The following is a 26,077-nucleotide window of genomic DNA, read 5'->3' as shown; positions in this document are numbered from 1 at the left end:
TTCTGTTTAGGTTCTGTGAATATTTGGTACCAGAAGATTAAGTGGGGCAGGAGATTAAATGCTACTTGATGGGGAAACGAAAGTAGTCTAACTGACTCATCCTAGATATTTAAAAAATGTATTATAGGCCCTGGCCGGGTAACTAAGTTGGTTAGAGCATCGACCCGGTACACCAAGGTTGCAGGTTCCACTCGTTGTCAGTGCACTCAGGGCACATAAAAGAAACAACCAGTGAATGCATAAATAAGTGAAACAACAAATCGATCTCTCTCTCTCTACTCCTCTCTCTCTAAAAGCAGTCAATAATTTTTTTTAAAATGTATTATACATTAATCATTTTTCTTAAATTAAGAAACTCAAATAGTAAAATAAACAGTATTCAGAAAGAATCACTTTCAAGAATCTGAAAATACATTAGAGAATAATATCATTATTAAGTACGTACTATCTTGAAAATAGAAAAAGAAACTATATCTGATGTGATTTTAATAACTACGATTTATCGAATGCTATTAACTCTTCTCATCATACAATAATCTGATAAAATAGGTATTTTTATTCCTATTTAAAAATGAAGAAGCCAAGGCTCAGATTAAATAATTCATCCAAAGACACTAAATTAAAAAATGGCACAGCTGGTATTCTAACCTGGATCTGTCTGTCTCCAAAGTAATACTTTTTCTACTATCATAACATAATACATGTTGATTCCTACAAATGAGTCCCTTTTTTTACTGTCAAGTGTCAATTACTAATGGTAATGGGAAAAGGTACGACATGGAAAAATAAATCCCAGACAAATATGGTGTAACAGCTTATGACATGGAATAAATTCCAGTAAAATGAGTTCTGGGGCTTGGTGAGAGTCTATCTCAGATGGCTCCTCAGGCACCTTCCAAGTCTCAAATGTAGGTAATATTCTCAATCCATTAAAGCATAAACAGGTTATCTAATTTATCTTCCCACTCATTACAGAAATGTGTAACATATATTACATAAATTGTTTACTAATCACAAACAGTAAGCATATCATTTAAAGGGATAATATGAGGAGTCTTCTAAGAAACAGATCCAAAGACTTGCTTTTATTTACTTACTGTTTTCCTTCACTGAGTTTGTTTAAAAGAAAAACACTTTGAAAACTCTAAAGGCCACTTTAACCCTGGCTAATAACACTTCCTTAAAGAAGGAAAAGCCTGTTCCAGAGAAGAATATACTGACTTGCTCTTTCATTTCCTTGTACTTTATCTGTTCTCAGGCTGAGACAACAAACGTGCCACACACACACATGCAAAATTTTCTGAAGAAAATTAAGTAGGACATGTCCAAGAAAATTTACCAACTAAAAATTTATTCTTGGATAATCAACAGGAAACTGAGGAAGATTTCTAAGTATTATACAGGACAGACATGAAAGCAAAAGACATGAACTAACAGTTGTCTTATATTATGACCTATTGCAAGTAATCACATAGCAAGGAACAAGATTAAAAATAACTATTACCTTACTAATTTACACAATTAATAAAGTATAAAGTCAGAGCTTACTGCTTGGTTTTCTAGATTTTCAGAAATAAGTTCATTTTAAAAAATCTGATCAATCAAGGAAATTTGTAAGCTACTAGGTACAATTTAAGCATTAAAATGCAAGTCTAAGGTGCCATAAAAAATATTGGGGTCATTTTTAGAACATTCCAAACAACCACAGCACAGTACACATTCTTTTCAAATGCACATGGAACATGCACCAAGATAAGCCACATCCTGGGCCAAAAAACAAGTCTCAATAAATGTAAAATAACTGAAATCATACAGAATATGTCCTCTGGCCACAATAAAATTAATTTAGGCATCAGTAACAGAAAAATATCTGTGAAACTCCCAAATATTTGGAAAATAAACAGCACACATCTAAATGACCCACAGGTCAACAAAGAAGCCACAAGGGAAACTAGGATATATTTTGAACTGAGTGAAATTGAAAGCACATTTCTATCAGTCAACGTTCAACCAGAGAAACAGGACCAGTAGAATTATATATATATATATAACCAGTAAATCCCAAAGATTTAGATCAAATATGTGAGCAAGCAGGACATCAGAAGGGCAAGTTGGAAGTCTCCCCACAGCATAAGCTGAAACTGCCATCCATGACTGGAATTCCTTCTTCAGGGAAACCTCAGCTCTGCTCCTCAGCCTTTCGGCTGACTGAATCAGTCCCCCAGATAATCTTGGATAATCTGCTTTACTTACAGTCACTGCTTACGGACTTTGATCACATTTATAGAATGCCCCTAGAGGAACACCTATACTAGTATTTGATTGAACAACTAGGATCTATAGCCTAGCCATATTGACACACAAAATTGCCTGTTGTAACAACATATGAAAAGTGGTAAGATGCAGAGAAAGCAGTGCTTGGAGGGAAATTCAGAGCTTTCCATGCTTACAGCAGAAAAGAAGAATATCAGAATCAACTACCTAAGCTTCCAGCAAAAGAAGCTAAAAAATAAAACAGAACAACAATAACAAATCAGACAGGAAGAAGGAAAGGGAGAAGAGGAGGTGCAAATTAAACAAAGTAGCAGAGCACGATGTGATTTCAAGACTTACTGTTAGAGGTCATTTAAATAGACATCTCAAGGACTTTTAATGGCATAAAACATGTGCTAATTTGGAAAATTCCCGGTCCCAACTTCTCCCTGCTTACCATGCTCCAGATAAAACTTTCATATAAGTTGAGAGCTGGGTGTAACCTTGAAGTTGGAAGGTAGTTCAAAACTTTCATTTAAAACCCCGTGCAAAAAACTCAAGGTCGAACAGCTGGGAAAAAAGCTCTACAAGGACAAGAACCCTGGTTTTCAAAATCCCTTCCCAGAGCCCTTCCTACTGCAATATACGGTCTCCAGGTTGCCTTACACATCACTAAAACACTGCCACACCTAGGCCTTTGCACCACAGTAACCACTGGCAAACATGGCATGGTATCTACCTGCTCAATATCTTTCACTTCCTAAATTTATCCACAGGCTTAGCACATGAAGTACCTTTATGTGAACTAGAAAAAGGTTCCCCTTCTTGGGGAACCTCCTAGGAAATAAACACATTTTTTCTTGGCTGAAAGATTAGAAAAAGACACCCACTGCGTGGGGCTAATGTGGCCCTTCACTAATGCATAGGGCTTGGAGCTGATGGAGCTCCAGGTCACACTTTCATGGCTGAGCCCCCTTTTCAGGTCACCATCTACACAACTGTTTCCAGTAGTCCCGCTTATCAATCATCTTGCCAAATGCAGAAAATCAAGTAATGTCAACCCTTAAATACACTCCATTCAAAAATGAGTAAATTTTGAAGAAAAAAATACTTTAAAATCCATGTCTTAAAACATTTAGGCTGTATCTTAAAACTCTTGGCATATCAAAATCCTAATATTGTAAATATTCATGCAGAATCACCAGAATCACAATGTTAAGAGTAGACAGGAAAACTTTACTACTAGTACTTCATTTTTAAAAGTGACATTTTATGTTTGTTTTGTTTAGTAAGATTTTAAGTGCTATATTAAAAAACACATAGAAGGAAAAAATAAAGCAACATGTTTTCCTAAGCAATAAATGTCATCATTGAATTTCAGCAGGACATTTATCTTTCTAAAATAAAACAGTTGCCTACACCAGTTAAAGTTAGAAATTTATCTTTTAAATTTGTTTCCTTAAGTGAACATGTCCATAATCACATTTGTAGACACATGCTATTTTTGTTTTATGAAGTTATGTTTTTATTATAAACAGGATGTTCTAAAAAATAATCCTTCCATATTTATAAATATTCAAAATGAAACAAATGAACTAAAAATAGTAATTAACAAATTAATTAAAATACAACAAATTAGCATACCTATTATATTAGAGGAGACCACTTCTTTTACTAGCAATATTCTCCTATAATCTACTTATTCCACTCAAGGTTCTGGCTGTTGGCACAATAAACCTGCCTTAACACACACCTTCAGGAAAACCAATTAACCTCATCTGACTTAACAACATTTTACTTGGAATTTCCTATGTATTTAGAGTATCCAGTCTGTCTATGCCATTTGGAACTTTTTAATGTATTCCTGTCTTAAGTAATTTCATGGGCTCATGTTTTATCGGAGCATGATTTAGGCAATATTCACATCTACACAAAGTACATTCTCTGTAGTCAAGAGAGGGATGTAGGAGGTGAGAGAACCAGGATGCTTCTGAAGCACAGCAGTGACTAACTTTCTTTCTAGATAGTCTTGGCTTGTCTCCCCAAATTATCCCCATGGACAGAGGTCTTTGCTTCTGCTTGATTGGTATCAGAACCCTTAAATACATACATCCCCTTAAATACTACTCTGGTTGCCATAAATCCTGAATAACTATTGTCAATTTCCTGACAAATTAATTTTTCATTTTATTTTGAAATGTGCTATTATTGGAGGGGAATATCAAAAAGTGAGCTCTTCTTTGGTTGTGAAATAAGACGGTTGCACTGTGCAGCATCAAAGGCATTTTAAACTCTATAAGCATAGGCCATCAATGGCATCAGGTTTTAAAAGTTGTCTCACATACATTATTTCATTTAGCCTGACCACATCCCTACTGAGATGAGGAAACAGGTTCAGGAATGTTGATTTGTTCACATCTCATTTAGAGTAAATGATGCTGGAATCAGAACCTAAGTCTTGATAGATCACAGATGTCATCAAATTTGAGTAAGATTCATTATACAAATAACATTTTTAGCATAGTGCTAGAAATAACATTTGTTTTCATCTTGCCACTAGGCAGATTCATCCCTCTCCTTAAACTACCACCTTATTTACTATAGGGATTTGGTATTCATTCTCAAATGACAAAAAGTAAAATAAACATAATCATCTAATACAGCAACCTCACCAAACCCTCCTACTGGTCTCACTCTTCTCCAAAACTATAGAAATCCAATATTCACCCTACCCTGAATCTTTCACATTGACTTACTCCAGTTAAAAAAGTAGTTGATCTGTGTTTATCTGTAAACTTGAATTAACACATAAATCAAGCAAAATGAGTTATATCTGCACTTCACTATTCTGGAAGGTACCTCATGATCTGGGCCCAACCTATCTTTCCAGCTTTATTTCCAAGTAGATTCTCTCTTCTAGTCACAGCAGATTGTTCTTCAAATACACTCTCTACTTTTCTCAGTTTCCTCTACTGGAAATTCCCTTCCCCACCCATTTCCACTTATTCAAACTCTACCTCTTCTTCAAGGCCTAGTATTAATGCTATCTAGTATGCATACATGCAGACTTCCTGATCCCTAACGCCAAAATTAATCTCTCCTCCATGAAGCTACTGCATTTTCTCTGAACCCCTGTTTTATACAGAGTTCATTGTGTGTAAAGATGGCTATTTATCTGGCTCAGCTGAGAGTTTTTTGTGGGCAAGAGTAGTATCTTTCTTTATCTTTATATCTACTACATGCATATTGTAGATGTTTGAAAAAATGTTTAAAAATTTTAAAAACTCTCCTGGAAGACTGATAAATCCTGAGCATATTATAATGAGCATGAAGCCAAATAATTAAGGCTGGTGAATAACTTTGCTATGCTATCCTCACTTTCAATTTCAGGGCTACTCACCAGCAGCATCAGGATTAGACATTCTTACCTCCTATCACACCAAATGTACTTTCTCACAGGTCAGCTACACACCTCTTTTTCTAGGTGACTAGGCAAGCACATACGAACTGCACCTAACACTGAGTCTTACCAAATAGCAGCAAGATATAAAATACAACTGCAACACTCCAGTCTTTGTCTGAGGCCTACAAGAGATCTTTCTAAACTCTTTGAAGCCAAGCCAAGGGTTCTTTTTAACTCCCTTAAACAATCTTCTCTTTAAGGAATTTCAAGTTACTGTCAATATTGTGAACAAATAAGCATATCCGGAAATTTTCTATTAATTTGTAATGATTAATAAAACTAAAAAGGTAAATACTTATCTAAAAAGAAGAAATTGGCAGGAAATCATTATGTAACTTATGAAGTTAAGAAAACATTCTTTTTCATAGAATCAAGAAAATCAAATATACATTAGAGAACAAATCTAGCTTCCTATTTGTTGAGTACATATATACCTTTGATCTAATGAGTTTCTAGAACAAATTGAAAAATACAAATTAAAAAGAAATAATTCAGTGCTTAAACTCATATGCCAATTAACATCTGCTTTTGACCACAAGAAAAATGCTTTTCAGTAGAAACAGAAACCTACCCATTATCATCTAATAAATTTGAGACTATTTAAACAAGACAGTTCTTTAAAGAGCAGCTAAATCAATACCATAACTTTTAAAATGGAAATCAGACTAAGTTGACATCACAAAATTAGTAATTAGCAACACCAGGAAAATGTATTAAAGATCTTCTTTTAAAAATTAAGTGAGAAGAAAAATAAATTAAATATAAAATTACATTAAAAGTCTAGTAGGCTACTGATATACAGTGCTTCAAAGTATAATGGAAACCGTATTTAAGGTTTAACACTCTCAGAAGTACATTTAGCCCAGCCAGGCGTGGCTCAGTGGCTGAGCGTCGACCTAGGATCCAGGCCACTGGGGTTCGATTCCCAGTCAGGGCACATGCCCGGGTTGCGACCTCAATCCCCAGCAGGGGCGTGCAGGAGGCAGCCGATCAATGGCTCTCTCATCATTGATGTTTCTATCTCTCTCTCTCTCTCCTTTCCTCTCTCTGAAATCAATAAAGATATATATATATTTTTTAAGTGCATTTAAATAGTAAACACATTGAAATCAATATAAATGTAAAATGTACTGAATAAACTGATACACATGGTATGCCAATAGCTAAATAATAAAGACTAAGGAGGGAGGAGAGATCAAATATTACTAACATATCAAAATTGGCAAAAAGGTAGGAAAGAACTGTAATGAATTCTGTGAGATTCCCCTTCAAAGTAGGTCATTACTAAATAGTTTATATTGTTTCTACTTTTTAAAAGAAAAGCTTAAATAAAGACAAAGATTCAGTAAGGCTAACAAAATAGAACAAAAGCCACTCATTTAGAAGATTAATCTTGCCGAAACACTACAGCGGTTTTTCTTAAAAAGTTGCAGAACTTGAAGAAAAACTGATTTTGGCTAGAAGAAGGGACCCTCTCACTTCCTCTCCCTAGAATGGAGGCGACCACTGTCTTCTGCAAACATCTGAGCCTAGCGTCGAAAAAGACATAATCTAGATCCAAACTTGCCTTTTAACTTTATCTACCTTTATTCACCGATGTTCCCGATATACAGGAAAAGGTTGAATAACATGTATTTACATGATTAGTTAATTGGCTACAAAAACTATGAGTAAATCACATGCTAGACATATTGAATGAGATTTTGTTTGCTTGTTTGAGGGGAGTAGGTCCTAGGATATGCATTTTGTAAAAGTCAAACAAATTTTTAAAATTTATCTCTTAAGTCATTTGGATAGTTCTTGTTTTAAATAGTGCAGTTTGATAATGGCTCTTGGATGAGATGATATTTGAGCAAGAAACTGAATGAAGGGAAGGAATGGTCCCTAAGACTATCTCAGAGAAGAAAGTTTCAAGCCGAGGTCTGAAAGAAGGCAGCGCTTAGTGTGTCTGTGGGGCCATGAGAAGGACAGCATGCTTGGTATGAAGTGACAAGAGTAAGGTGGGTAACACTTGGCCAAAATGTGTGAGAAAGTGGAAGGGTGTGAGGACCACAGCAGAGGGAAGGGTCTCTGCGAGAAGCACATGGACCCAGATGCAGACAGGTGGATCTGGAGGCGGGAAAACGAGGATGTTCTCTCGCTACTTCCATTTCACAATGAAATAAGAAGCAAGGTGATCAGCCAGGAGTGAGAAGAGGGGTGAAGAGGCTGGGTGTTATTAATTAATATGATCCTCTTCCAGGATCAAGAAAATCAACTAAGAAAGGCATGAGAAATAATGAAGCAGCTATTAATTTCCTCCTGCCCACATTCCCAAATTAGAGAGCCCACGCTATGCACAGCTCTGGGAGAAAAACCTTACTGTAGCAGACAGGTTTAGACTCTGCTACACCTACCAGAAACCCCAAGTAATGTGCTTTGACAACACAAGGGTTATTTTATCTCACATGGAAAAAGTCCAAAGATAGACAATGCAAGCTGAAATAGTGCTTCCATGAAGTCTTCCAGGACCCAGGCTCCAGCCTGTGTGTGGCTGGTAGCCAGAGGAAGGGAGGAAGGAGGGCTAGTCCCTTCCTTCTTTCCATTAGAAAAGGCTGCCTGAAAGTCTGACACACTTCTGTCTCATCTCATTAGCCAGAATTTGATCACAAGGTCATACTGAGCTACAAAGGAGACTGGTGAATGTCTTTTACTAGGCAGTCACAAGTCCAGCTAAAAGTTGGGGTTCATATTACTAAGAAAGGAAGGGGAGCTGATGGAAGGACTAGCCATCTCTGTCACACCCACAGACCTCATGGTTTTTTTAACTCCCCTTCATTATCATTATCACCTCAAATAACAAAACTAAATGGATACCTAATCCAACCAAGCCAATAAGATTCTCTGTCCTGAGAATTTGGATTTGGGACCCAGAAATAAAGTCAATTTACTACTGAAGAGTTGAACTACAAGAGATACAAGACTAGAGCCCTCCAGAGAAAACACAGATTGTAAAAGATAATGGAACATATGAACAGAGAATAGCAGAAAGTCTGAGGCTGCAGAGGGAAAGGGAAAATACAAGTTTCTGACAACTTCCTTTCCTGTGAGGCCTGTATGTAATTCTTTTATCCAGACTTTATGCAACTCCCCTATTCCATACATAGAATTCCCTTTACTTCAGCTAATTTGAATGGGTTTCTATTCCCTACAACCAAAGGATCCTTAAAATATCTAACAAGAAAGTTGTAACTTTCCTTCATGTTCCCTACGTCCTATCTGTTAGCTCCTTAATATCTCTCAAATCCCTCCCTACAGATACTACTTTAGTCAGACCCGAATTACCTCTCCCTTGGGATAATGTAATAATCTATGAATTTGTCTTTCTGCTTCAGTCTCCTTCCTCTAATCCAGTGATTTTCAATCGGTGCGCTGCAAGAACTTTTAAAACATGCAATACCTGACTATTTAGTCAGGGATGCCGACCTCTTTTCCCTTAGGTTGTCAAATAAAAAATGCCAACAGCCAACACAGTGTGAATGAATCAAAATAATACCTATTTTTTGGTCAGACTGGTAAAACATATAATATTTTTTGGTGTGGCCCCATTAACTGTGTCAGACCACTGCAGGTTCAAGTACTGGCTTTGCCACTTTCCAGCCACAAGTCACTCAACCTCCTTAAGTCCAGTTTTCTCATCTGTAAAATGAGAATCATAATACAAATTATGATTTATTATGAGGGTTAACTTAGAGAAATAAGTTGATCTGGCAAAGTGTGTGGCCATGTTGTAAAAGAACAATATATTTCTGGAACAGCAGACAGCTCTCTGGCTAAAGCACCTACGAACACTTCACAGCCCTTGCTTGCTTATACACGAGATGTGTTACTAGACACTAAGCAACTTGAAAAGAGACTGACTTACTAATCTGAGCATCCTGAGACCAAACACAGTGCCTGGTACAAAGGAGAAACTCAAAATGTGCAAAAGCAAAGTGAAACCTGAAAAGTAGTAAAATCCCTGGCAGGGGAAAAAAAGGCTAGAAATAGAAAAAATAAAATCACTAACTATAATTTTCTGTCAGGTCCTTGTGTAATTTCATGTGCTTTTAACCCAGTGCTAAACAAAGAACTTTGTGTGTTGGGTGGCCCTTCTCCTCTTCATTTTACCCAAACTATACTTGCAAATTTTTTAAAATACGTTTTTATTGATTTCAGAGAGAGGAAGGGAGGGGAAAAGAGGGACTGAGACATCAATGATGTGCCATTGATCAGCTGCCTCCTGTGCTCCCCTACTGGGGATGGGAGCCTGAAACCAGGGCATGTGCCCTGATTGGGAATAGAGCCATGACCTCCTGGTTTATAGGTTGATGCTCAACCACTGAGCCACGCTGGCCAGGCTATACTTGCCAATTTAATCTACAGGTGAATTCATTAGGAGGACTAGGAAGGCAGGAAAGCAATGAACACTTCAAAACTTTCCAACCTGATTATGTATGTTCCAGGGTAGAGAGAGAGCACTTCCTCAAATGCTGAATACTTAAAGAACGTTTTTCTGCACATAATCTCCATACTACATGTCAAAGGTACAATTCCATTCCCTATAAACAACTGGTAATGCAAGATCCATCGAATGTAACTCTGAAGGGCAACACAAATCAACACATTCTAAAGAGATGCAAATACCTCTCTTCACTTGGATAGGACAATCTCCCCACATGTGCATTTCACTGCTTCCTGTCTGCCCTACAAAATCTAATTGGAAAAACAGCAGGGTTGTCATATTTCTGAGTCATAACTGAAATTCAAGAATTTTTTGTTTTGTTTTATTTTGAAGGTGATTTCTTGGATATGGATTAAGGTTCTCAATGAATTAACTGGACATTTTTAAAGTGGTATTTTATTTCAAACAGCCCAAGAAACAGTTTTGTACAGAATATCCAAAATTCTTGCTATAAAGATCCAAACAGAAGGAAAATGGAAGCTTGCCAGAAATGCAAAATGATGGTATGGTTTATATTATAATTGCTACTGTCAAAATTTTACACATAACAGGTAAAAGCAATAGAACCACCATCTAATCTATATTAGGAGATTATGCAACATTAATTTAAAGGATTTAATTTAATGCTAAAATTTTATGTCTTTTAAATAATGGCTCCAAAAAAAGGGGGTTTAATTTATCTTACTAGTATAAGGGTGAAATTTACGAAATTGCTGATATTCAACTGTTCTTGACCTACAGAAATGGCAATTTCATATTCAACCCTTTTTTTCACCTGGTACTTTGACCTTTCCTGAAATACATATTGTCTGCTCAGACTCCATAATTCTTTGCATATACTTCTATTAGAGCACTTCTATACTGAACTGTAGTTAACTGCTTATTAATTATTACTCTTATACTATATTATGAAAGTTTGCAGACAGAAAACATTTCTCCCTTATTTTCATGTCCCTGGAGCCTAGTACTGTCTGGCACACAGCAATTCCTGCACAGTGACTCCCAACAAGAGTAACATGTGTTGAGAATAGAATGATTGGTCAGGAAAGAACATATAAAAACTGAAAACCAACTTCTAGTAAATGCAAGCTTCATTAAAATTAGGACTGCTCCAAAGCTTCCTATCTACTGTTAAACCCAAATATGTCTTGGAAATACAATATTTGGACCACTACTACTCCATACCAAAGAAATAATAAATGAAGTTTTTCTTTATTCAGAGAACAGTTGCCCAGTGTATAGATCTTGTGTTTCTTTTCCTTACTCCCTTTTACTGTTTGCTTAAGTACAACATCCTGAGCAAAGAAGGGGAAAGGAAGCAGAAATGCTCTAGCTGTTCAACTTCACTCCTTGCTCATAAATGTTCCAGAGAGGAGATGAAGAGGGGGACTTCTTAGAGATGATGTTTCTAATGGTTTTAAAAGGGTTGTTAGAATGCCTATGGATTTTGATCGTTATTACTATAGTCTTTTAAAATTTCTACTATCATTTTAAAATGTGTACTATCTTTTAAATTTCTGAAATTTAAGTGTAGTCCTATCTTTTTGAATTTGCTAAAGCAAACAGAGTTTATATACAAAGACAACTCTATACATCCTAAGTCTAATCATTAAGTAAGAGAAACCAGAATACAAAGTATATTAAAACTCAAAAATTTCCAAAGGCTAAGAGAAAAACTATTAATGTTTTGAGGAGCTAGAAACACTGGGGGGGAAAATTATTCAAAGTTCCATAAGAAATCCTAACAAAGGGAGATGTGAAAGACTAAAAATAGCAAAAAGCAACAGCTCATCTAGGTGTTCACCCAGGCCTCCCTCAGGAGGTATTTATGACTATTGTCCCTCGCTTCATAATTTAAAGTTCACTCCAACTCATTAGATATTCAATTTCAACTGCAATATTCATATCTAAATTCCTGATGCTATCATTATAGTAAGATATTTTATATTCAGTCAACCTAAAACAGCTCATGAGTAAAACACAAATTCTACTTAACTTTACCAAATAAGAGAGGTGGTTTATGAAAAAGAAATAGTACCACAGTAACTGTTTCAACACCAAAACTAATTACCTCTCTAATGAACCTTGAATGATTACTATCAAATATTTAATAACTGTGATTTGATGGTATGTGTCAAGGTTTCTTTGACTTATATTTCAATTTGATGAAAATAATTTAGAAGAGTAATCACAATAAAATTACCAATGATAGAAATTACACAGTAAAAGAGAATTTCCATAATGACTGTAATCACAACAAAACACTGATTTCTGACTATCTAGTCACTTGTTACATCTGATTGCACTGGCCATTTACTATGAATCAATACACAGATGCTAAAAACAAGGAGGGCAGACAACTCAATTTGGTTTCCATGATTAACTAGCAGAAGCTGAGCTCCACCTACAGGCAAGAAAAGGATTCTTTAAAATAGGACTTTCCAAAAGACAAACTCCAACTACCCCAAACTTTCAATTAACCTTGAATGCACATCAGAATGACTTGGGTTCTTTTTAAAACTTCTATGATCCCACACCAAAAATTCTGATTGACTTGATCAGGTGGGCGGCCACCTGTTCTCAGGTAATCCAAATATACAGAACAAGTTAAAAGACACTGATTTAAATCCTTACCAGCATACATCTTTTAAAAACATTAGGAATACTCAAATATCTTATTTTCCTTCTTCTAAAGTTACTTGATTTCCACTATAATGACTCTTATCTTTTTCAAAGATTGAAACTCACTTTAGTTGATATAAATGTCTTATCCCTGTTAGACTGCAAAAAAGATCTGAGGTGATACCAGAATGTTTAAATCCACTTTTATGTTATTCTATACCTCGGAAGTGATCAAGGAGTGTGTGTTTGGTGGAGAGGAGGGCTCTTAACCCTGGATGCACAGCAGACTATCTGGAGCATCTTTACAAAGTATTATTGCCCTAAATTAATGTGTGTTTTTAGAAGTTAGAAAGTGGTTACTATCAGGAGATGAGGGGAAAGTAACCAGAATGGAGAAGGAGGGAGACTTCCAGGTAATAGCAGTTTTCCCTCTTGATCTGGGTGATGGGTATATGGGTGTACTGGTTTGTAAAAATTCAGCAAGCTGTACACTTATGATACATGTGCTATGAAATATAGTTTATACAGATATATTCCATATGTATGTGATACTTCAATTAAAAATTAAAAAGTAAAAAAAAGGATGTGCGCAGGCTTCACTGCAGATCAAATGACTCAGAATCTGTAGAGTGAGGCCCAGGCATCTAATGTGAACCTAATATGAATCTAATGTGCAGTCGGGAGTGAAATCTAGTGAATCTAGTGTGCAGTTGAAAATGAAAAACATTCCGCTAATGAATGACAACTGTATTCATTCATTTATTCATCCACTTATTACACACATTTTAATAACCAAATACTATGTTCGACTCAGAGGATGTAAAGACAAATAAGACAGCCTCTGAAGGAGCTCAGTTTCAGCAAGGGACAGGCAGACCAATACATCCCATGTCTCAGTAAGGGACAGGTAGACCAATATATCCCATGTGATAAATATAAACAAATTACTTACAAGATCTGGAGGAAAAAGTTATTTGTCAATAAAGGATTCACTTATTTTTTTGTTCATACATTTATACACATATTTAGGTACCTATGATGTTTGACTACAGAGACACAAACATAAATGGACACAATCTCTGCCTTTGAGAAAGTTAAACAGTATAAGTACAGAAAGAGGGAAAAAAGTATAACCTAATGTCATACTACCTATCGCAGAAGTGTCAGAAAGGGGCAACAGGAATGCCCTGGGAGTCAGGGAAGGTGCTACCAAGTAGCTGACCTTGGAGTTAAGATGACATAAACTTGAACCAGTCTAGTAGCAGTGGGGATAAAAATTAACATGCTAGAGGAGTGCTTCTCAAACTTTAATATACATACAAATCACCTGGGGATCCTGTTAAAATGCAGGTTCTGATTCAAAAAGTGTGGAGTGGGGCCTGAGACTCAACATTGCTAAAAAGTCCCCAAGTGACTGACTACTGTTGGTCCACAGATCACATTTTAACAATCAAGTTCTTGAAGAAGGTAAGTTTGAAGAGGACAGATAAAAATGCCAAATTCCACAGCACAGGCACCAAGAAAAACAAAAGCTGGAAGTAGCCATTACATCTGACAATTAGGTGGCCTTAGTGAGAGCAGTTTCAGTGGTCTGATGAGGGAAAAGCTAAATGATGTGTATTTAGAAATAAACGCAAAGTAAGGAAGTGGGGACAGGAGATAAAATGAGTGGTTTTGGTTTCACTCTTGATGCTGGGAGATGGTTAACACAAGCTGAAGGAAGGGAAGCAGCGAAGAGAGAAAACTGAAGACAAAGGAAAGAGGGTGGAGTCATTTTGAAAGGGTAGCGGGATTCATCTCCCTTTAAACAGTAAGGGTTCAAAGAGAAGAAAGTTAAGAGCTGGAGAAGGCGCTCCTAGTTCACGGAACAGGAAGCCAGTGACCTGATGAGGGTGAGACTGCGGCTGAAGCAACCCCCTTGGGGAGCTGGGTGATGAAGAAGCAGTGCAGGCACAGCTAAGGCTGGGCTTCTATTTGGCTGTGTGATTTTGCTCATCAACATCCAGGAGTCAAGGTAGAGGCTTAGAGAAGGGGGGCTGAACAACAGAGTGAGACAGATGCATTTAGAAAAGGGAGGAGACCAGGGACCAAAATCCTGAGGAAGTCAGAATAAGTATAAGGAGGAAAAAGAAAGGAGAGAAAGTAGGAAGAGCTTTGGATTTCTTTCTCCTGAACCCCTGAGTACTATCGAATGGAACAACTAGAGACATTGCTGAGAGTACATTCTTAGGGGAAGATTCTACTCTATGCAAATTTGTTGAAAATGATATTGTTAAATACCATTCCTCAGCCTAAATATTAAGTACTCAACAAACCTGCTGTAGGTTTAACATCCAAAGTGATAAACAGCTGTAACAGATTCCAGATGTTTCTTTACCAATAAAAGCAATACCAAAAGTTTTCAGGAAAATTATACTTTGAATGGCTCCTTGCCCAAAGGGCTGGTAGGCTAGTCTAGTCCCTGATCCCTTCTGCTGGAACAGGAAACAGGAAACGGAGCAGAGGATAACAGAGAACTTCAAGCACATCCAGATGAAAAGTTTGCAGATAGCAAGAGCACTGAGTTTTAAGTGGATAGTGATTTCACACGGACATCCTAGCCGGCTGGCACTACTTCCTTTATAATTCAACTTAGACTGCACAGTGATTTTCCTTTAAATATAATTATCCTTTTCACCACCTTACAATTTTTTAAGACTCTTAGAGGTTTTCTGTTTTTTAACATAAAGCTAACTTGAGAGTTAAACTACAGTGACGCTAGTATAACTGATCAAAAGCACTAATGATTTTGGAAATTTTTTGTAATTAAAGTAAATGGTAATGAGACAATTTGGAAACTTATAAACAAGAGTGAAACACTGTGTTTTCCCTTAGAAATTCTGCACTTTCTCCTGATCTAATTTTTCTTTTACTTCTCGTCATAGGTAGGAGAGAGAGAGGATGGAGGGAGAGAAGGTATGAACACTGAAAATCTGGGGAAGAGAACACTTACAAAGAGAAGTCTGATGTTTATTAAGGCCACTTTTGTCAAATAAGCTTTCTTTAGTTCTTACAGAAACCAGCTTTGCTAAATTATACGTTCTATTAATTGCAGGGTCTATAAGTATTTGAAATTGTATTGAGGCCAACAAGATAAAGTTGAACACTTAAGGAATCACTTAAACAATAAATATTTGGTTCATTTATTAAAATTCAAAATGTATTTTTTGTCACGTTATAAACTTAATTCATAGTTCTTAAAAATCAGAAAACACTTGTTTTGAATGAGAGAAAAAAATGATTATATTCATGATTTGGCTAAAAGTGAGAGAAGTGGCAGGAGGCTCATCACCTCCATTTATGAATGAGCATATACATAATCACCGAAACCCTCAGTTACCAGTGGCCCAAAGTTAATCTACTATCTTAAATCATTCAACAGTGATTACTTGTCAGGTGAATGTTGCTGCAGAAAAAAAGATACTTAAAGTAACTTCTAAGTACCATTTCTGAATGTAAAATATTATACAATCAGTGACAATTTCCAGGAATTACTTTTCTGTTACATACAGGAAAAAATTAAGGGAGCTAAGCAATGACAACATGGGAATACCTTTTAAGTTTTTTATATGAGCTTGAGAAACATAACCAAAAAAAGAATGTTGTTTATATGCAGTTACATCTATCTTACCCCGAAACGTAGGCCATCCAAAGAAACCAAATACTGTTACTTTTTTTAAAAGCAATATTATTTAAAATATATACCATAAAGTTATAACAACAGAATCACAAAGGAAAGTTTTTCAATTAAGTTGAATTTTAGGGGAAGAAAACGTTGAGTCACAAAATTCAACAACTCTTTATCAGACATTGGTGAAATTTTTTTATAATACCATTGGGATTAGGAAGGGTACATGGTATAAATCAGACTTGAAAAGGTATTTAAGAATGCTCTCATGCCCATACACTTTCTAACCCAGTTTTGACAAATTTTACTCACCTAAATGTGAAGACCTCTCTTTTCATTCTACACAATTATTCTACTGCTCTCATTGATTAAACAAACACAACCTTCCACATTTAGCTAATATATCGCCCGCCCCATATATAAAATTTTATAGAGATTTTTCAAAAAGAGATCAGAGAGAAATGAAGAGAAATTTGATTCATAGGACCATTGCTGTAATTACTTTAAAACTGGTCTATTTTCTTTTAGTCTTCCATATGGGCCAATTTAGGACAACTAGCATGTCAAACATTACAAAAATAGTATTTTAAAAAATAAGTTGAATAGAGTACACAATCTTAATTTAAAATGAAGTCTAAAAAGACAAATACTCTGATATCCAGAAGCACAATAACCAACTCACCTGCGGCTAACTGATTTCTTCTCCACATTTCCCTCTCCAGCTGATTTTACATTTGCACTTGGGTCCTTTTTTAACTTTTTTGCAATTCTCTCTCTCATCATGTTCTTCTCATCACCATCAATATTTTCATCATGCTCTGCACTTTCAAATTCTTCATCCTGTAGAAAGTGAAATGGAGAATTTGCTGGGCATTCCATTTGGCCTTCACTTCCAGAGGTCCATCTCCGCCTCTCCTCCTGGCATCCCAGGCCAGGTTTGTTTTTTTGCTTTGTTCTGTTTTGAATTAATAAAGGCTGAAGACTCTGTTGCAAGTGGGAATCCCCCGGCACCTGCTCTGGGTGGACTATGTAAGTGTGAGATCCCCCACTCAGGGTCTACACAATTCACACCTAGCCCCTCTGTGTAGCAAACTGTTTTCTTTCTGTCTCACCAGCATACTGACCTCAACCAGGGATTAATTCAATAGAAGAGGTGGAGGTGGGACAGCTGAGATGTCTTCCTACAATCTAAGTCACATCAGTTACTCCTCTTCTCAAAACTCTCCAACGAACCCTCAATTCACTCAAGGCCCTACACAATCTGTGCCTCTCTGACATGATGTCATACAGCTCCATCCCAGCAACACTAGCCAACTTTGGAGCTGCTGTTCTCCCCAGCTTGAGACACTTATTCCATATATCTGCACTGCTTTCCCTTTCATTTCCTTCAGATCTCTGCCCATATGTTACCCTCTCAGTGATACTTATCCTGATCACCCTAATAAAATGGGAGAACTACCCACCCACCTCCAGTACTCTATTCCCCTTCCCTGTTTTTCCCCCTAAGCATTTATCACCCATCTGACATACTATGCATTTTAATTAGTTATGTGTTTAAAGTCTCTCTCCCATAATTAGAGCATGTACTCCATGGGGGTTAATATTCTGGACTATTTTGCCTACTGCTGTATCTTCAACTTCCAGAATAGTTCCCAGCATTAACAGAAAGGAGGAGGAAGGAGGGTGGGAAGGAGGGAGGAGAAGAAAGATGCTACTTCAAGGGGGTCTTTTTCTATTCTGTTTATTTGATCAGCTGAGTCATGGTGAGGCAAGATTCTTAACTTGAGGTTGTAGACCCTTAGAGCAGTGGTCCTGAAAGTCTGGTGTTCAGACTATATAACATGGATTGTTTGTTAAAAAAATATAAAATCCTAGCCCTCATCTCAGTCTTTCTGAACCAAATCCCTAGGAATAGAAATTGTGAATGTTTTCAGTGAGAGGTTTAAGAAATTCTTTAGCCCTAAAAGTTGATAGCCACTGATGTAGGTATTTCATGGTTAGTCCTCAGGAGATCTAAAAAGTCCCCTGCAAATTCATAAAAATTTTTGTGTGTGGATGTAGTATATTTCCTGGGAAGGTCTACAATTTAAGTGACTGCAAAGGATCTGGGACACAAAACAGGTGAGAGACCACACACTATCCTTAGATGGCCTTACCCCAACCAAGACCATGAGAACAGATCTATACTTTTATATCAGGCCTTGATACTATCTTCCAGACTCATATTATTGTTACACAGGTGCCTCCAAGTACTCTGAATCTCAAAATGAACAAAATTAACCACATTAGTTTCATCTTTCTCCCTACCTCAAGCCATCTAACAAGTTGCCCAAATTAGAAACCTTGTGGTTGTCCTAGACTCGTCCCTCTCCTTCACCTAATAGTATGGTATGAGTCACCTCCTAGACTATATCTTTCAAGTCTCTTTCCCATCTCTTCCAGGAAGGTTTTCCTGAACAGTTTCCTGAAAAGACCTTTATCCTTTCTCTACGATCCATAGTCAGAAAGAACTCTCTCTTTTGACTGTGGTAATAGATGAAGCTGTGTTAATGCATAGAAAGTTATGTAATTTTCAACATTTAAACTTTATACAAAATTCTGAATTATACACAGTGCACAGATCAATAATTTTTTTACATAAAGTGACAAATGGATGACTTGAAAAACCTGATCTCTTATATAAAGGAAACTCTGCCTTCTGTTTTATCAGCTTTAAGCCAGTACAACTAATAAATAAAGACCATTATAGTCATGAAAGTGGATCTTCTGAAATGTGTGTATAAAGAAGGAATACCACTACTATAAATGACTGATCCAAGTATTTCCCATACATTATGTAGGATGCCTACGCATCAACATTTCAACTTTTAACAAAATAAAATAAAATTAATGACATCTGAATTTTGAGTATTCAAGTAATGTTTTATCATAGGGAGAAAAGCGGGCTAGCAATTCATATATAAGATTCCACAACCATGTAGACATATACTTGGAAGAAAATATAATATCAAAATAAATAACACTTTTCAAATTTTTTCAAAATTTTATTTGTATAATTATAAAAATAATATATAACCTTTTAAGAAAAACAATTTAATTTTTATAAACATTTTGAATTTTCTGTAAATTGTTCAACTTATATTTATACAAAATACTCACATCATCTAAATCTCCTGCCACATCACCTTTTTCACTAAAAAATAATAAAAACAAGTAAATTTCAGCTGCAAAATGAATTATAAAATTATTCAATAACCCCCAAATTTAGAATATTTTGCTAGATTAATACTTCAAAAAAACTTATTTCAACTTAGGAATTTCAGAAAGGCATTCTACAGTAAATGGAAGCAACCTAAAAATGAGTCATTTTTTATAAATAGAATAAGAGGTATACTCCATTAGCACATACACAAAATCAACAGAATTAAAAGACCAAAATGCAAACAATAGAGAACAATGTATTTTATGAACAAAGCGCTGTAGAAAACAGTTTCTTCCATTGGCTTGATGTGCTCTGGCTGATGAAACCAAATCCTTCCAATACAACGATATTAAAAAAAAACTGTTTTGAAACATAATTTTTGAAAATGAGCTAAACCTAGTACAACAATATTTTAGTTCCCCTTTAAGACACTGGCCCAATATATCATGTGTAATTATATGTAACAGTAAGACCTTCCCTTCTCAAAGAGAAGCAACAAAGATAGTAAGACAATTTTCTGTTGACTCCTGAAATATGTAAGAAGTAATATTCAATGGATTGACCCAAAATGTGTCAACTTTCACAAAACCCTTTAACTCTGATTTCTTTACCCATCATACCAACTGAGACAAAAATACTTGAAGGGAAAAGTTAGCAAAGCAACTCTGAATTAAACATAAAACTGTTCAAGCAAACAGTTTCCTAGACTTCAAACTATCCCAAGATTCAAAAGTTTAACAATTTATTTTAAATGTAATGAGTTGAACTGAGGTAGATAGCAGGAAGAGTGAAAGTAACCACAGTGCTTCCCTCCATTATGCTAGAAGCTCTACTACCTCCATCATCAAAATGCTTTAGCTTCCTGGCTGAGTTGAAAAAAATCTGACTTATGAGAAACGACTGTTTATTCATAAAGGAAGTTATAAATTACCTGGGCCAGAAAATAAGAACTCAGGGTCACAGGAGCACCGTACTAACCTCTCAACGACTGGAACAGAACTGAGATGAGGATCATCCTTAAGCAAGTCGTGACTGCTTTTGCTTTTCCCCTTCATGCTCTAGAAACGGATATAAGATAAACTCGTGAATGGGGAGAAGCAGTCTTCCAAAAGAACAAGTTAACAAATTTACATAAACTCTAGTACTGATACATGTGGTTAGCAAAAGAGATGTGTTCCTGAAAATTTCCGTATAAACTAAAGCTTTTAAATAAGATTACTGAATGGACTGAAAATGTTACTTTAGGAATATTTTTTCTTTCAAAATGTGATATATCCTTGAAAATAAGTTTATTGATCACTATTTCCAAACACTAAATCCTCATTATTATTGCCATGCAGCTAAACTAATTAATTTTTGACCCAGATATTAAAACTTAGAAGATAAATCAGAAGAGGAATTTGAAATAAATGTATACAATTATCCTTTAAATATACTCTCTGCACTGCAGAATCACTTTTAAAACATACCCAAGCAACCAAATGAGTGCACCTAGGAGGCACTATCCAACAAGTAGAAAACACATATGTGGAAGAGCCTCTCCAGTATGACAGCATTCGTCAATGAACAAATACTTAGTAAATGCTTTACTTTCAAAGTTGATGTTCTCAATAAATTTATATTTTAGTAGAGAAACAAGACATAGGAAGATACAAGAAGTAGAACTATGAAATTACTACTACTACTATTATTATTAAGTATATGCTTTGTGCCAGGCACTGTGCTGCAGTACAGTATTCCTACCCATTTCCCCCCTTCCCCAAATGAAAATATATAAGGTAGGCATATTAACCCCATTTAACAGATCAAAAAAGAAAAAGACTTAAATTATGTAATTTACTAGAGGTCACAATGCCAGTCAATATTAGAGGATCTAGGATTTAAATCTAGTTCTGCCTTACAATAATATACCAAGAATGTAAAGGTGTCTATTTTTTTCCTAGAGGCTCCTATGGACCCAGAACACTGGCAAGGCTTCAGAGCTGCAGGCCGTCCTAGACTTCCCCACCATAGGGGGGAAGGGGTCTTTAAATTTATACCTTGAGGTGGGAAACTGCTCACCACCTCTATCCCTCAACTAATCAACTAAGAGTGCATACTGAGAGGTTAGAGTTGAAGAATAACTTCCATTTATTTTGAAAGAAAATTTTACTTTGAAAAATTCATTGCAAAATATGTTAACTGAAAATCTAAAATGTCAGATACAGAGAGGTGAAACTACCTCCCTTAAGCCTCATTCACCACTGTTTAACAATTTTGAGAACAATCTTCTAAATTTGATAGGTCTTACTCTGAGGCAAAGTATGCCTTCTGAAATATATTTCCATTATTAAAATAATAGATTTTAAAATTTTTGTATTAACATGAAATTCTCCACATTTTAAAGATCAAATTAATTAAAACATGCTTACAGTCTAGTATCACAAAACAAAACAAAAAACCTTTCCCAGTTAAAAAGATGCTACTTGTCTATAGTTTTTAAAAGTCAGAATCTAAATTATGTAATTATATTTCTTTCTTTTTTTTAAATATATCTTTATTGATTCCAGAGAGAGGAGAGAGATAGAAACATCAATGATGAGAGAGTCACTGATCGGCTGCCTCCTGCACGCCTCCGACTGGGGATGGAGCCTGCAACCCGGGCATGTGCCCTGACCAGGAGCCCTCAACCGCTGAGCCACGCCCGCCGAGCTATCTATATTTCTAAATCCATAACCTTACATAAACCAAGGAGTGATGAAAAGGTAAAACATCAGCTAATTATTTGATATGTTTGTCCAATATGAAAGTTGAAAAATGTTTAAAAAACAGAAGGTGGTGTAGTTGAAAGAACACAGGACATAAAAGAAAGATGGTAGTTGGATCAAATGAGTTTCTAAACCTAATATTCAGTAATTCTATGAGCTTTAGTCTAAAAGTTGTACCATTTAGGGAAACAGAATGACCTCATTAGGCCTCAGAACCCTTGCCTACAAAATGGAAGTAATAATAGCAGCCTTGCCTATTTCACAAAAGGATTAAATGAGATATGTGCAAAAGTGTACAAGTAAACATAAAATGAACTAAAATGGAATAAAATTTGAACATCTTTTATACATGCTTTCCTTCCTGAAAATTTCTTCCTCCTCCATCTCCAGCCATAAATGCTTATCTTTATCTACTCTAAGACATATTCCCCTATGAAGTCACCCCATGTGGCTCCTTCATGGAGCCACAATCATAAACATCACAGCCAGAGGTGGACTCAGACCTTCCAGTCCAGCCTTGTAGGTAACAGATCAGAAAATGAGTGATACTAATAACAGCAGGAGGAAGATTAGAATTCGGGTTTCTGGGTTCCTGGCCCATTAATGAGCTATACTATTTCAATTATTTGTAAAAGTTAGTTTACAACTGATAGTTTAATTAACAGTTGTTTAAAAATGGATTCTTAGTTATTGCTTAAAACTTCAAAGAGCCTGTAGGAAAAAGAAGAAAATAGTCTTGTATTAATTTAAAATAAGACTTCAATAAGAGGAACCTGTGGAGTAATCTGAATGGCCATTAACATTTCAAATTTAAAATAACTTCTTAAATTAGCATAGAAAAATATGATCAAAAGCAATGTATTTATTTATTTACTTTTCAATAACATTTTACATTCAATATTATTTTGTATCAGTATCAGGTGTATGGCACAGTGATTAGACAATCAGTACCCACCTGGCCCCATACGTAGTTGTTACAACGTGATGGACTCTATTCCCTATGCTGCACTTTCCATCCCCGTGACTATTCTGTGACTACCAATTTGTACTTCTTAATCCCTCGCCTCTTTCACCCAACCCCCTACACAGCCCCCTCTGACAGCCATCAGTCTGAAAAGTCTGATCTCTGCATCTATGAGTCTATTTCTATTTTGTTTGTCAAAAGCTATTTTTAAGGTGTTCCTTCCCACTATAGTAGACTTTGCAACCCTCAGGCAGAAAAGTACAAATTGTGGAAGAACTGGAAAAATTCTGAGATAATCCCAAAGAGGGTAAAAATAAATTCAGATATTTCCCCTTAATACCTATGTTTTGGAATAACCTATTTTAAGGTTCTTATTTATACCATCAGGTAACAATAATTTTAGAGGAAAAACAAACACCTAATATATTTTAACTTTAACCTCAAACACACGAAATTAGTCCCTTTTAAATGCTTCCCATTATTGGACAATTCTCTCTTTAATTGGAGAGGAAAAAATCTATGTGTAATTTCCGCACATCCAACCAATTCTAGTTCTAGCTTCTAGAACTAAAAATGAACTACAAACATTTCTGTTATTAGATATACTACAGAGCTTAGTTTAGATACAAGTATACTGGTAGGTAGAATAATGGCCCCTAGAGATGTTCACATCTGTGAAGGTGTTTACATGGCAAGAGGAACTCTGTAGATAAACTGAGGATTTGGAGATGGGGAGATTATCCTGATCCATCAGGGAGAGCCCAGTGTAATCCCATGAGTCCTTTCAAGTGACAAGGAAGGTGGAAGAGTTGGTTCAGAATGATGGAGCAGGAGGAAGACTTGACCAGCCACGGTGGGCTTTGAGGATGGAAGAAGCGGGACACAGGGCAAGCAATGCAAGGAGTCTCTAGAAGCTGGAAAGATAACAGGCTCTCCCAGAGCCTCCAGAAGGCAGGCAGCCCTGCCAACATCTCAATTTCCGGCCCAGTAAAATCTGTTTTGGACTTCTGACCTCCACGACTGTAAAATACTAAATTTGTTTTGTTTCAAGTCACTCAATTTATGGTAACTTCTGATAGCAGAAATAAGAAATAAATACAAATATATTAACATCTTTTTAAAAATAGTTAAATACAAACAACTAGAAAGATAAGTAAAAGTTTAATACAATTTAATGGGGAGAACATTTGATGAAATATTTTAACACTTCAGACAACCTCTATGCAAATGGCCTAGCAGCACTCTCCATGCCAGACCTACCCCTAACTCCCAACTTCTTGCGAAACATTCATTTCTTAAAATAAATGAGAATAGGTCAAAAAATTCTTACTTTATTCTCAAAAGTAGTGTATTTCTCTATCAATATAACTTTTTCTGAGTGAGGCAAAAAAAAAGCCTTTTTATTACTGGATTTGAAGTAAAAATGTTAACATATCTTGAAGTGAGAGAAATCTCATATGCATCACTTATTGTGAATGTGGTACAATTTAATCACTCTTTAAATCTAGCTATTGAGATTCTTTTATAATGGAATCTACCATTTAACGATGTCTCATGAAAACTACTTGTCTGATTATAAGCTTTCATTTGAAAATATTTTATGACATATGAATTTAAATTATACACAAAGATTCAAGAGTAAACTTTAAACCAATGCAAACATTTGAATGAAGCTATTAAGAAAGCAATAAAAATGGAGGGATCTTCCAGACAAAAACCTTTCAAATATTTGAAGCTTAGGATCGCATTTTCACTTAGCTTTTCTTCTCCAAAGTATACCGTTCTTCAGGCATTCCCCATGTGAGATTGTTCCTGGTATCATCCCCACCCTCCGCACGACCCTCCCAGCCTCTGGATGCAACTGGTTTGTCAATATCCTTCTTAAATGTATTCAGAACTGAACAAAATGCTGAAAATGTGAGCCCCCAAATGCAAAGAATGTTAAATTCCTTATTCTAGAGAACATTACTCTTAATAATTCAACCAGGGCTTACAGGCTACTAAGTCTTATACCTATTCAGCTGATTTCATTAAACTGAAGTATAGAATTTACATGTGCTCCTATTACATTTCAACTTACTAGTTCAAGTAATTAGGTACAGACTGACAACAAAGCACTCTTTGGGCAGAAGTATTCAATCAGCTGTAAATCCGTCTGACTGTACTATCTCCCAGATCACATTTCCTCATGTTGTCCACAAGAATATCATGAGAGACTGTGACAATGTGCTTTACAGAACTCAAGATGTGTCATTATGGCACCCCCCTATCATGCAAACCTATCAAAAAGGAAATGAAGTCAGTCTGGAAAGTCACTTAACCAGAGTCTTAGTTTCCCCATCTATAAAGAAAGGAAGTTGGACGAGATCCCTTTGAGCTATAAAATTCTATTATCCTAAAAGAGATTTTTATCAGGTAGTAGAAAGATACTGAAATAAATAATGAAGAAAGCTAACCCACGTGGGAGAGGCACCTTGTCAAGAGTAAATGAGTGGGTGAAGCAGTGCATGTAATCCCACACTGATAATCCATCAACCAGAGGGGGCTCGATCTTATCTCTCCTTTCACGTAAAGCCTCAGTTCAGCCTTCACCAATTATTAACCTGTGATGTTAGACTGGTTCTGGAATAAAGCTTAACACTGTGGAGTCACTGCAAAGAGAAACTTGATAAGCAA

The 26,077-nt window shown here is 36.0% G+C and overlaps 1 protein-coding gene across 1 annotated transcript in view; it reads right to left on the bottom strand.

The window, feature by feature from the left end:
- CWC27 (CWC27 spliceosome associated cyclophilin) overlaps positions 1 to 26,077 on the bottom strand; it is a 147,745-nt gene that overhangs the window by 100,331 nt on the left and 21,337 nt on the right. The window contains exons 8-10 of the mRNA XM_016198761.2: positions 20,669 to 20,748; positions 19,648 to 19,681; positions 17,171 to 17,328 (exon numbers count right to left, since the gene is read on the bottom strand). Coding sequence (XP_016054247.2) covers positions 17,171 to 17,328; positions 19,648 to 19,681; positions 20,669 to 20,748 — 272 coding nt within the window. The remainder of the gene's footprint in view (positions 1 to 17,170; positions 17,329 to 19,647; positions 19,682 to 20,668; positions 20,749 to 26,077) is intronic.

Source organism: Miniopterus natalensis, chromosome 3 (assembly GCF_054644295.1).
Source record: "Miniopterus natalensis isolate mMinNat1 chromosome 3, mMinNat1.hap1, whole genome shotgun sequence".
Classification (NCBI taxonomy): Eukaryota; Metazoa; Chordata; class Mammalia; order Chiroptera; family Miniopteridae; genus Miniopterus; species Miniopterus natalensis.
Note: the sequence above shows the minus strand (reverse complement) of the source record. Positions and strands in the feature narration are given on the sequence as shown.